The sequence below is a fragment of the Castanea sativa genome, chromosome 1, assembly GCF_040712315.1.
Source record: "Castanea sativa cultivar Marrone di Chiusa Pesio chromosome 1, ASM4071231v1".
Lineage (NCBI taxonomy): Eukaryota > Viridiplantae > Streptophyta > Magnoliopsida > Fagales > Fagaceae > Castanea > Castanea sativa.
The window spans coordinates 17624044-17637293 of record NC_134013.1 but is presented as its reverse complement, the minus strand read 5'-3'; the positions used below and the strand labels follow the sequence as shown (position 1 = coordinate 17637293).

At 36.1% G+C, this 13250-nt stretch overlaps 2 protein-coding genes across 2 annotated transcripts; both read right to left on the bottom strand.

Annotated features, from left to right (window-relative positions):
* Positions 1 to 2473: 2473 nt before the first annotated feature.
* Positions 2474 to 8226, bottom strand: LOC142622199 (polyadenylate-binding protein-interacting protein 7). The gene is made up of 6 exons (XM_075795640.1): positions 7660 to 8226; positions 6044 to 6909; positions 4722 to 5172; positions 4547 to 4617; positions 3687 to 3811; positions 2474 to 3165 (listed from the first exon to the last, which is right to left on the bottom strand). Exons 2-6 carry the CDS (start codon positions 6818 to 6820, stop codon positions 2862 to 2864), a joined length of 1728 nt encoding a protein of 575 aa, XP_075651755.1. The 5' UTR covers positions 6821 to 6909; positions 7660 to 8226; the 3' UTR covers positions 2474 to 2861.
* Positions 8227 to 11005: 2779 nt separating this feature from the next.
* Positions 11006 to 12199, bottom strand: LOC142621608 (uncharacterized). The gene has a single exon (XM_075794908.1). The coding sequence runs from the start codon at positions 12197 to 12199 to the stop codon at positions 11006 to 11008; it is 1194 nt and encodes a 397-aa protein (XP_075651023.1).
* Positions 12200 to 13250: the final 1051 nt, after the last annotated feature.

Below are 13250 nucleotides of genomic sequence, written 5' to 3'. Positions count from 1 at the left end.
AAAATATGTTATTCTCACCACCCATCTGTATTCAAATATCTAATTTTTATCTGTATTTGTTATCTATTTAAATTCAAATACTTTAATTATCTTTATAAAAAAAATTACTTCAAAAAAAAAAAAAAAAAACTTACTACCTTGCGTAAAAACTACTCATTCTTATCCTAAAATTTCTATCGTTTTTTTTTTTAAGTTCTTTAAAACATTCCAAAATTTTTGTTCTCCAAATTCAATACATTTATCACAAATCCTTATCCATTCATACTAACAAATTGACGTAGTCTTGAAGGAAATATACAAAGTGGATTGAGAATTTTTTTTTTGGATAAGTTTGTTTTGAAAACATGGATTAGTAGGATAGTGTCCTATTTTGTAGGAATTTTAAGTGGAGTTGAAGATATATTTTTACCGAATTGTCCTTAAGTTTTGTCTCTGTTAAACGTAATCTAAGGATATATATGAACCACATAAAACTTCAGTCCAAAGAGAGCAATCCCATTATAGATAATATAGATAAAGCATATTTAGAGCAAGGATCTTGCTGCATTATTAGTTATATATATATAGAGAAGAAAATTACCTAGCTTTAAGGCATAACTTGGTATTTATAATACTAGAATTGCCTTGGATGCTCTACATTTTATGATAGTAGAATGCTTTAACTTAGTGGGATCTCAATTTCATTGCTATATATGTATCTGTGTGTGTGCACAAAAAATAACTAATCAATTCGAGATGACTAGCATTCTAAACTGTAAGGCATAACTTGATATTTTTAATACTAAGAGTGTCTTGGATACTCTACATTTTCTGGTAGTGGAATGCCTTAACTGTCTTTTTGCTTAGTGGGATGCATAGTGGGGTGTCCTTTTGTAGAATGCATTTTAATACATTATTATTTGCATCAGTGGAATGATGCACCATTTTGCATGGTGGGATGTACTTAATCGATTTGAGATGACTAACATCTTGACGTTTAAGGCATAACTTAGTATTTATAATACTAGAATTGCCTTGGATGCTCTGCATTTTCTGATAGTTGAATGCCTTAATTTTGTCTTTTTGCTTGGTAGGATGTATAGTGTGATATCCTTTTGTAGAATGCATTTTAATACACCATTGTTTGTAACGGTAGAATGACGCACCATTTTGCATAGTTGCAAAAGATAACTTGATTTGAGATGACTAACCCCTGAACTTTTGGGTTAATTTTCTGCAGAAGTTACATTCATTCCTTCACAATACATAAATAAATAATACTCGTATAATGAGATAACTCCTAACAAATACAAATTTGAAACAATAACAGCCAAATCTACTACCTCTACGGCTCTACTACCTAATTTATTATTCAAATTCTAAATTATTCAAATTCAAACTTCATTAGCCGCTGCATAATTATCTTCCATGTGGCTTTGGGATATAACATAATTCCTAGAAAGTTATTGTAAATTCAAGTTTTGGAGAATAAACTTTGAATGTTGTAATCTTTGTTTTATTACAATGGATTAATCGGTTTTGGCATATGAAGTTATGGTTTTACCCCTTACACTAGTGGTAACCCAACGTTTAGATCACAACATAGGATATGTTATGAATTCAAACCAATGACTAATGTCTGCTGTGGCTTTAGTTTAGCTACAAAATTAATTGTAGCCTAATGTTACAACCTTACTTAATAAAATAAACAGTAGTACATAATTTGGAAATCTAACCGTTGAATTGCACTATTTATACATATATTAAATTTTGTGTCAATTAAATATCATTTACTATGTGATCTATAAGCTCATACATAATTTTAAACTATAAAAATTTACAATTTAAAAAATTTATTAATGACATAACTATTAATCTTTAATTTTCTAAAAATTTTGCAAGCATGAAAAATATAAAAAGAAGATGTAATCTAATGGTAAATTTGTTAAAATTTACCTTTAATAAAAAAATATTGAATAAAATTGTAACCTTATACTACAACATTTTGTCCAACCCCTCAGTTCAGTGCTTATCCTCTTATCCTCACGAGTCACAACCGATTGGTCCCTCACCTTTTTATTCGACCAAATAAAAAATTACACCTGGTAAACATTCTAATCTAGCTATATAGAGTCGCATTTTCCAACTAAATTCATTGTAACAACTTTAGCTAGTCGAAAAGAGAAATTCTGGTGCCACACATTAATGCACAACTTTGTTCACAACTCACCACATTGGTGTGGTAAGTTGTGAACAAAGTTGTGCATTAATGTGTGGCACTAGAATTTTTTAGTCAAAAAACATATAACAAATACACGAGGACTAATGTCTGAAAAAAATAAAAAAGAAACACGAGTACTAATGTCATTCTTCTCGTATCATGTTTCAGAGTCTAGAAATCATGGATATAAATATGAGAAATCCATACTAAAACCAATTGCCCAAAAGTCATGTTCGTTAAATTGTGGTACCATTTTCCGTGACTTTAACGTAATTGACAAAGTGAATTGTGATATGATTAAATTGAATTCTATCAGTTACAACTGGGAATTTATAAAAAAGGAATTTTGCAAAATACAATTTAAGGTACAACAAAAAGAAAAAAATGTTGCGACAGCCTACCAACATGGGATGCTGCTGCCACCCGGTTAAACCTAAGTGATACACATCTGCTCATTTTTCATTTTTCCTTTCCCCCTAACTCCTCAGTCTTTTTCTTCATTTTTCCTTTTTTTGTTTTTTGTTTTTTCCCCTTTTAGAAACTTGATCTACTCTCTCCATTTGCTCCCATATACAGATACAAGAATGACTATGATGACTATGACTTGATGGGTTTTGCTGTGTCAAAAAAGCCCTATACCTCACTTGTCATCTCCCCGAGATCAATATATCACAATTCGAAGCAGCCCTGGCTGTGGCTCGGTGTATTCAAGGCCCTCTTCTTCAAGCAAATAACGTTGCACAGCAATAGGGAGCCTAACTGGAGTGCGGGCACCCCTGGTGTGGTGACCTGTTCCAACACATATGTAAACCTGCAGGCGCTGCTCAGCTGCTCTGGCAGTGCCCCTCAACACGCTCAACTCGTGCTTCAGAACATGAATGGCTTCACTAACATGCAGCCCATGCAAGTCTATCATCCGCTCTTGTCCTCTTCCATTGCCCTGCATCTCTGGAGGAACTGGGTTCCTAGAAAAATAGTTCAAATCACAGATAAATAGCTGAACAAACCAATAAAAACCCTGATACCAGAGGTTATTGTGGTGAATCAGAAAGCTGTCAAACTTGGCAGTCTGTTATTGAAATCAGGCTCTGGATAACATAGGACAGCCATTATTGTTGTGCCATGAAGTTGCAGACTTGCAGTAATTGAACTACTATTTTTGTTCTGGATCCAGCAGCAATGCTCCAATCAACGTCAAATAAGCAAACACAGTAGTTGATACACTTATAGAGAAGTATACCCAACATGAGAGAGAGAGAGAGAGAGAGAGAGAGAGAGGGAAAAAGAAAAATTCAAACTTTTGGATTTGCAATATTATCATTCATAAGAGGCAACTTGGAGATGTCAATCAACCAGCAGCCATGCATCTAATCAACCCCTTTAAAGATAAACAAGTGTACGAAAGGAAAGACAGCAAACATTATCCAATAATCAAAATCATGTTCAGTCATGGCTGAGAATAAAGCAAGAGCAGAAGGGAACTAACCTCTGACGATAAATAGATTCTTGAGCTTTCCCATGAGCTGCCTTCATATGCATGTTGTGCACCTGCCCTTTAGCACTCAGTTCCTTTGCTAGAGCCTTATTACCAATAAGGAATGCTTGCCGTGCCTGTTGTTGAATAACACATCATAAAGTGAAGATACATGGTGCAGCAGATAGATGCGAGATCAATGGCACACAATGCAGAAAATCAATCATAAGGATTCGAGAACAAAAGCAAAATTGGGCCACAAATCAGCCTGCACGCTAGAGATGAATTGTCAAAACCTAATGACTCAATAGGCAATGTTCACTGCAGTGGCACATTGACACCATATTAGGAAGACGTCTATATCAATCTATTGGACAAATACATGTTCACAGATCTCTAGTCAATGGTGCATGCTTGCCTCATGCCACCACATGTCTGGTTCTTGAACCTGTGACATGTCACTTTGGGAGGAAAGCAATTGTCATCACACCAAAGCCTGACCTCTAAGGTGTTTATATATTATTTTTAGTTTTTTATGTTCATCTTTGTTTATCAACTGATTATTGAGGTGGCCAGAAAAACGCAAGTAAAGTTACACTTTAATCACATTGTGAGGAGGCAAGAAGGGGAAAGAAGAGGGGGTGTGAAGAGATAAAGGAAGCTGCGTGCAGGTCATGTTTCTTCTCATGAATCGAACCCACTTAAGTGAATCGAAATTAGAAATAATACCTCACTCCACAGGCTGCCAAAATTTATCCTTACATGCCAAATAGAGTTTTCTATTAAAAATTATAGGTAGGAGTTTAGAGAGAGAGAGAGAGCAATTGTTTTTTCTACATTAAATGATAGTTTGAAAAATTTTCAAGGCATACCTGATCAAAGTATGCATTGCGCAGGCGTGCATGGTCACGAGCTTCCTCTCGCAGCTCCGAATACATATTTGCTGTCATCTCAACAAACATTAAAGCCATTATTGACGCAGAATGCATTTGGCCTACAATTGAATACATATAAAGACAAGTCATTTTGTTGACAAAAGAATATTACCAACTGCATCTCCAGTTTCAAGCCAGACAGGAGCCGCTCGAGCAGAACCACGATCTTGCAGCCTGTCACCATAGATGCCTCTCCCTTGTCCACTACTGTAAGCACTAGCCAAAACATGGGAACTTCTACTTGAGCCAATAGTGGCATCAGCAGAACCATTTCTTTCATACTTCCATATACCAGAATCCTGAGATGCCAATTTCCTGACAGCTGAAGCAAAATCTATAGCACCCCTAGATGGAATGGAAGATCCAGATTTGAACATAAGCATGTTGTCCTTGTCAGAAGATCGAAAAGGATTGCCATTTTGTTGGAGATCATCTCCAGCATATTTTGGAGGACCATTCTGACTATCGGGAACAGTAAGAGCAGGGAAGTCCATTGAACTAAGATTGGGGGTTGATAAGGTCTTTGAGTTCACACTCTGATTGAAACCACCATCAACTTGAAGCTACAAATAAAATAGAAATCTACCATAAAACGCCCTAAATACAAAAATATATAGCAGATATTGAATATAATAAAACTAACAATAAATTCTGCATAACAAATCATGAAAAAAAAACACACACACACACACACACACAATCATGTTCAGCATATTTGAAAAATCAATGGAGCCCTTCAAAACAAAATACCATTGCCCTATCCAAACCATGAAGCTTACAGAAAAAGATGAAACATTAGTAGAACTAAGAACAGATAAATGAAAAACAGTGCTATACTGTAAGAAGAGGATGACCCACAGAGAATCACTAACTCCCCCCCTGTACCAGGCCAATGACTAAAGAACTGGAGGCCATACATGACTATGGTTGCATTGAGTCACCTCAAAACTCTATGGGGAGCCAGCTCTTCCCTGCCAAAAGAAGGCATCGGAGGTATTGCTCTCTGTGTAGCATCTTACCCGTTAGAATTATTTATTGCATCACAGAAAATTTATGAGATGAGTCATAATGCCTTATTTTGGAGACATTTATAGCAATAAAATAATATCAGCAAGAGAAGGGGAAGATGTACAAGAATAAAGATTAAAATAATAATTTGAAAAAAAATTGTGTTGATCAAAAAGATTCTTGAGGATCCAGCATTGAACTTCAACTACTTTAAACAGTTCTGCACATCTCAATTAAGATGTGAAAAAAAAAAAATACAGAAATATGGAAGTTATTTAAAGTAAAGGAAAAAAATACACCATAGCAAATTAAGTCTATGGAATGCAAATTCAGAAATTGTGATACACTACATCCTCACACAACATGAGACAATTGAAGACATCTCAGTTTTCAGAAGATTATTTGTTTGTAAACATTTGAGCATACCTCTAACTGAGTGAGCATATCAATTGTCAGGTTTATATCGCCTCCGCTGGCAAAGTATACTTCTGCAAGGCTTTCAGCAGCAAAACCTGGGAAATGAGAAACCAATAACTCAATGGGGTTCATCTCATTATCCTCCACAATTGCTTGCTCACCCAACATATCGTTCATAAACCCATGTCTAGAATTGCTATCATAAGGAGGCCCCTCCCTGAACTGATGACTATTCACTGTTTGGCTATCCCATGGCTTAGGTGACATATGAAGAAAACTAGGCGACGACAAATCTTCACCATAGGATGAAGTAGGAAATCTCAACTTTCCAGCATAGCTATGACCATTAATATTGTGTGGAGATAATTCTTGCGGCTCATTTAACAAGTATCCACTGCCTGTAGAAGCAGGAAACTTTGAAGCTTCACTAACATCATGCAAGGACAAACCCGCCAAAGAGAGGTTCCCAATACCTTGAGATTCATCTTCTCCCATGACCTTAAAGTCAGGGGTAATATCATCGGGGAGCTGGCGACGCCAGTATTGATGGGCCTCTTCATCAGAAATATTCGAAACAGATGACTCTGATCTATCTAGCACTGCTTTTCCTAGAGTCCCAGAATTAGCAAGCCTTGCTGCAGCATCTGCAGTGCTGGTGCTTCCAGATGATGATGATCTAAGGGAAAAGGGAACAAACTCTGCTGCATTTGGATTCAAGGATGTTGCCTTGCTTAGGTTGCTCAGCTTCGTGGTGTTAGCTTGGGTTCCTTTCTTGGATAAGCTCATTATTTACTTGAATGAAAATGAATAAAACACTATAATATACATGCATAGAAGAAATAAAAACTCAACTTTCAGCAAGCTTCAGCCAAACCCTGCCAAAAAAAATCCCATTCAAGTATACAAATTAGTTAAATTGACCACAAAATTCCAATTTCAACACACACCCACATGAATAAAATCCAGTGTTTGCAACAAATAAGCTCAAATACCATATCTCATACACCACAGACTACTAAATCTAGATAGCAATCAGTATTAAAACTCTTTCTACGACCATTTCAAACAAATAATAATAACAATTTTCCAATTAAACAATACATATAATAAGTAACAAATAGAGAACCCATCTGAAATGTGCAGATAAAAAAGCAGGCACTATATGTATCTGTGACTTAAAAATGATATGACCCAGTTAAACTTAACCAAAGCTAACCAATTTCACTTAACGACTTTCGAAGTAATGAAAGTACTTTAGGATTAAAATTGCACAAAGAATTGCTTAAAACCCCATCATTTCTGACTTCATAAGCCAAGAAAACACATAAATCCTCACACAATTATTATTAATAAGGTTGATTAAATTAAACCCTAACCACAACATAAAAAAAAAAAGGTCAAATCTTTACCACCAAATCTAATAAACTAATAACTAAATTTAAAAATGAAAAACAAAAACAGAAAAATCAAAACTTTGACATCCTGTTATTGGATTTTAAGAGATCTCAATCAATTCAACCACCATAAAATTGAATAAAAAAGCAATCTTTTCAAAAACAAAACTGGAACACCAAAATTTATGAAGGTGTCTGAAAGATCTGATGAAAATGGAAAAAAGCTTATACCTTTACGAATCAAATCAAAGGGATCCATCAGCAAAGATAGGAAGAGGAAGAGAATAGTTTAGAATAGAAGAAGAAGCAGAAGAAGATAGGGATTTTTCTAGGGTTTCGAGCTAGAGCAAGTTCTGTTCCAGTATTAAAAATCTATCTATCTCTCTCTCTCTCTCTCTCACACAGCTTTTTTACCCAAAAGGGTTCTCTCTCTCTCTCTCTCTCTCTCTCTCTCTCTCTTTGTGTGTGTGTGTGTGTGATTTTTTGTCTGAATGAAGTGAAACCCCTAACCTGTTTAGCTAATCCCAGCACCACCACCACAGAAAATTATAAAATACAATACACCCTACCCACACTCGATTTGACCTCTCTCTATCTATCTATCTATCTCTCTCTCTCTTCTCTCTTTTCTCTTTCTATCTCCAGAGTATTGAATTTGAGACCCCCCAACTTATTTTTTTTTTTAAATGTATTGACCCCCTAATTGTGCAGATCGACTAATAAATTAAAATAAAAATAAAAACTTGTCACACGCATAGTAGTTGCCATTTTAAAATTTTATAATATGTATGATTTTTTGTAATATTATATATAATGAAGACTAGGTGTATGTATTCACCATTCATAAGGCATCTCAATATGAATCAATAAATATGGTAGGGATAGAAGAAGTTGAAAAAAGCACGGTTTGGATAGCTTAAAAAAGCATTGTTTTTTTTGTTTTATTTTCAGTTTTTGGTGGGTCTCATCACTAAAAAAAAAAAAAAAACTGGTTTAATTTTAATATTTGTAATCTGTTTTTATTTTCAGAATCCTTTTTTTGATACAAGATAGAATTTTACTCGAACCTAATCTAAGTGTAAATGTGTGTGAAGCTCCCTCCTAGAGACTTGAACCTCGGCCCTTGCCCCCACACCCCACAAGCACTTATACTTGTAGAGTGACTATCGCACCAAGGGTGTGCGGTAATTATTTTCAGAATCCTAAAGGTTGGATTTGAGTACAAAAAATAAATTCAACGTTTCAATGTTATTGTTTTCTATAAATACAAATATAGTGGCATATTTGTAATTATCATGAAAACACAAAGTTACTCTTTTTTTAGTGATGTGATGTCTGCGAGTGAGAAAAATTACTTAAAAAAAAAAAAAAAAACAATGACTTCAAAACAACTTATCAAACACTACCAAGTGTCCGTTTAGCTCCAAATTAAAAGGTTAGCTTATTTTACTATTCAACTTATTTTTACTACTATTCATGAGCCTATTGAACTTTTGGTACTGTTCATAGGTCTCACTGTACTATTTCAGTTAACTTTTACTTTTATCTAAAATATTTTCAGCAAAAAAATTTTAATTTCAGCAAAATAAGCGGATCCTAAACAGACCTTAAATGTGAAAATAAGTGTCTGTTTGGATACCGCTTATTGCCAAAAACTGAAAACTTATTACTGAAAACACTGTAATAAAATAATTTTTAAATATGAATAGTGCCGTGTGGGACTAGAAAATTGCCTGATCTGCCGTATGCACTGTTGTCGTGGGACCCACTGTAGTTGTGGGTCCCATTGTTGAAAATTCCAAACGTCAAATGCATGCAATTTTCAATGCAATCCAAAGATTCCAAACTCAGTCTAAGTGTTTTTTTTTTCTATATTCAAATTTAGGTCTTGAATATAGAATAAAAATAAAAAATATAAAGTAGATACACCACTTTTTGGAACCAAACAGGCCCTAAGACTTTTAAGTTTACAACATGTCTGACGAGGGATGAAGGCACTCAGACCGTCCCTAGACGGTCTTCATCTCGGCAGCCGTCCAGGAGTTAGCATCAAGATGGCTAACGCGCAAGGCCGTCCTTGGGTGATAGCAAAGCTACATCCCTCGTCCAAAGGATGCGCGCAGCCCACCCCGAGAGGACTCGTCCACGTAAAGACTCATGGATGAGGCTTTTACACTTGGAACTATTAAGCACATTTTACCATTCTGTAATACACGCATAACCTCCAATGATTGTTGTGTGAGAAAATGCAATGGTCAGGTGGTTATGGGAGTTATCCAAGAACCCCGGGCCTCCTGAAGTCCGGGGGAGGTTACAAGTTCAATAACTGCTCCCAGGACACTATATAAACAGCCATTCAGACCAATAGAAGGTACGTTGGACATTTTCCCAAGAAATTGGAACTCAAAAGATATAGAGAGAAAACTGACTTTACCATCGGAGGGTTCTTGGCCGGCAATTTCGGTCACCTTTGATCTTTTTCCTTTGTTTTTCAGGCCATTAGAGAGCGAGTGGTCCTTTCAAATCCGGAGCATCCAGCCTACTGATTTTTCTTGCATCATCAATGTCTTTATTGAATTTACTACTTAAATGTATATAATAATATAAGTGTGCTTGTTTCCTATGAAAAAGAAGATATTATTAAAAAAAATCAATTACTAAAACGTCAAAGGAAGTGACTATGAAAATGTGCTTTACTATTAAATAAATATTTGCAATTAGATTAAATGGAATACATAATAAATGGTTATTCAATTTCACTAATATAAATTTTTTTGCATAATATTCAGTTATATTTTTTTTAAAGGTAAAGAAAAGAAAAGAAATAAATAAAAATATATTCGTAGAAGAAATTTAAGTTAAGACCTAATGGGAGGGTGAGTTAGCACTCGACACTCATCGGGATTGTGGTGGGATTGCAAACCACGATTGGGCTTGTGTCATATGACAACTTGATTTGTGGCATAACGTTGATGTTGATGTGGATGTTTTGGAGTACTGCATCCTATAGCCCGGAAACCACCACCGTCAACAATGATCCCTAACAACAGTGAAAAATCCAACAAAACATACTAATCATGAAGACACAGAAATTCTCTCTTAGGCCCTCCAAACCATACCGCCATAACATTTACCCCAAAAGAGATTCCTCTAAGTGGTATTGAGTCAGATGGGACAATAATGAGATGGAACAAAAGAGACTTAGGCTTGGTCTTGTTTGGTTGTTTTGCTGACTGAGCTTTTAAGTGAGCCTTTGCAAGAATTTAGTCCTCAACAACACTCTACACATGTATTGCTGAAGTTCACTGTATGAGTGATTAAGTATAATCCCATTTTCTTTTTTTCTTTTTTTTTTTTTGAAAAGAGACTGAATTCTCAAAAACAGGCAAAAACCAGATACAAAGAGCATGCAAAATACACCAACAGCTAACAGAACAATAACAACATAGACCAAAAACAAAGAACCCCGCCTAGACTGATCCCTCTAATTTAAGAAGATCAAACAAAAAGCCTGGGATCTCACTCCTCCAAACGGATTTTTCTCTAGATTTTTTGGCATGTTGGGCAAGTTCATGGGCTATTTTGTTGTTGTTCCTGTCAATGTGTCTGACTTTTGCCTCTTGCAAGCTGCTACAAGCCTGCCCAATACCATACCTTTTATAATGTGTCCAGCAACCCCCCTAACATCCATGGTTTCAATAGCTTGGATAGTCAGGAAGGAGTCACCCTCTACAATGATTTTCTCCAAGCCCAGTTCTTTAGCCAAAACTAAGCCTTGTTCAACTACGATTGCTTCAGTTTCCTTAACAGAGTATCTTCTTGGAAGGGGCATAGACACAACAGCTATCACTCTTCTATTCCAATCTCGAATTAACATTCCTACCCCGGATTGACCATTGGTCAAAGGAATGGCACCATCCACATTTATAGTGTAGAAACCCTCTGGTGGAGGTTCCCATTGTTGCTTTTTGTTCTCTTTGTGCTTTACCTTCAAGCCATTTACATCTTTGTAGTCTTTAGTCATACGAATTGCAAACCCCCAAATATGAGCTGCTGGTTCTCCATTTTCCTCATAAATAACCTGGTTCCTATTTAACCAAATCCTCCAAGCCACTCCAAAACACTTCTCTAGATCCCTTTGGGTTCCTTGGTGAAGAATTTCAATGGCCAGATCTGAAACATCCCTATTGATATCCATTATATTAATGGGGCAGTCCTCCCACATCTTCCACACACAACCAGCTATCTCACATTTAAAAATGGCATGCTCAACAGATTCTATATCATCTTTACACAATGGGCAAATAGGTTCTACTTGGACTCCTCTTTTATTTAAATTTAGCATTGTGGGGATTGCATCCATACATAGCCTCCAGGAAAAAATTCTTACCTTTGCTAGTATATTTAAGTGCCACATCTTTTTCCATAACAGAGCTCTCACGTCTCCAACAGATGGTTCTCCCCTGCTATTTCCTTCAACGATTTTCCTAGCAACATAGTATGCACTTTTCACTGTGAAAGTTCCATTTTTATTTCCCACCCAAATTAATTGATCCTCCTGAGCATGATAGCTGATTGGTATATTTAAGATTGTCTCAACTTCAAAAGGCAGGAATATTCTTTCTAACCTGTCTCTTCTCCGTCTCTTTGTATCTTGGTCAATCAAAACCGTAACCATTGGGAAATCACCAGTCTTTTTGTGGGGAGATAATCTTGTAAGTGTTTGGGGTTGGTTGCCATTTATCGTCTCATATATGAATCGTTTTCTCATTTTCAACTCTCCATCTAGTACCTTACTTTATCACTTCCAATCCCTTATGGATACTCTTCCATGCATAGGAGGGGCGGCTGTCGAGGTTGGCATTTAGCATATCACAATTTGGGAAATATTTCGCTTTGTATAGACGAGCCATTAAAGATGAGGGATTAGATAACATTCTCCATCCTTGCTTGGCTATCATGGCAAGGTTAAAGGCTTGAATATCTCTAAAGCCCAAACCTCCTTCTAGCTTTGATTTGCACATTTTTGACCAACTCACCCACGCCATTTTTGATTCATTGTTTCGCTGCCCCTACCAGAAATTCCTCAGCATCCCTTCAATGTCTTCACATAGACTCTTTGAGAAGAAAACATCTTATTGCATATGTGTGCACTGCTTAGACTACTGCCTTAATCAGAATTTTTCTTCCTCTAATTGAAAGAAGTTTTTCTTTCCACCCCGACATTTTCTTTCCCACTCTCTCCTTTATCTCATTGAAGACTTGTTTCTTTGATCTTCCAATTAGTGATGGAAGGCCCAAATATTTCTTTGGTTGGGCATCTTGCGTATCCCCCAGAACTTCCATGACTTCCTTCTTGGTTTCTTCATCAGTGTTTTTGCTGAAAAAGACAGAGGATTTCTCCGTATTTATTTTCTAGCCTGCAACATCTTCATACTTCTAGAGGATGGATTGAAGTTCCCTACTTTCTTGCCCATTTGCCTTATAGTAAATCACACTATCATCTGCAAATAGCAAGTGAGTTATGGCTGGACTTCCCCTGCATATGGATATACCTGAGAGTCTATTGCTTCTAGTTTCCTCCAAATTCAAGCTCGTGAGACCTTCTGCACAAAGAAGAAATAAATAAGGGGAAACGGGGTCCCCCTGGCGTAATCCCCTAGTTGGGATTATGTTACCATGGGTCACCCCATTGATCAGAATAGAGTAAGAAACAGTAGAGATGCAATTCATCATAAGGCTAGTCCATTTATTATTGAAAGCCATTTTTACCATAATTTTTTCAATGAAAACTCATTCCAGATGATCATAAGCCTTACTCA

Coding starts and splice junctions, on each gene's coding strand:
- LOC142622199 (XM_075795640.1), bottom strand. CDS start 6,820: ATGAGCTTATCCAAGAAAGGAACCCAAGCTAACACCACGAAGCTGAGC. Junction 5,173..6,043: donor ATATGCTCACTCAGTTAGAG/GTATGCTCAAAT, acceptor TTTTATTTGTAG/CTTCAAGTTGATGGTGGTTT. Junction 4,618..4,721: donor TGAAACTGGAGATGCAGTTG/GTAATATTCTTT, acceptor TTGAGATGACAG/CAAATATGTATTCGGAGCTG.
- LOC142621608 (XM_075794908.1), bottom strand. CDS start 12,199: ATGAGAAAACGATTCATATATGAGACGATAAATGGCAACCAACCCCAA.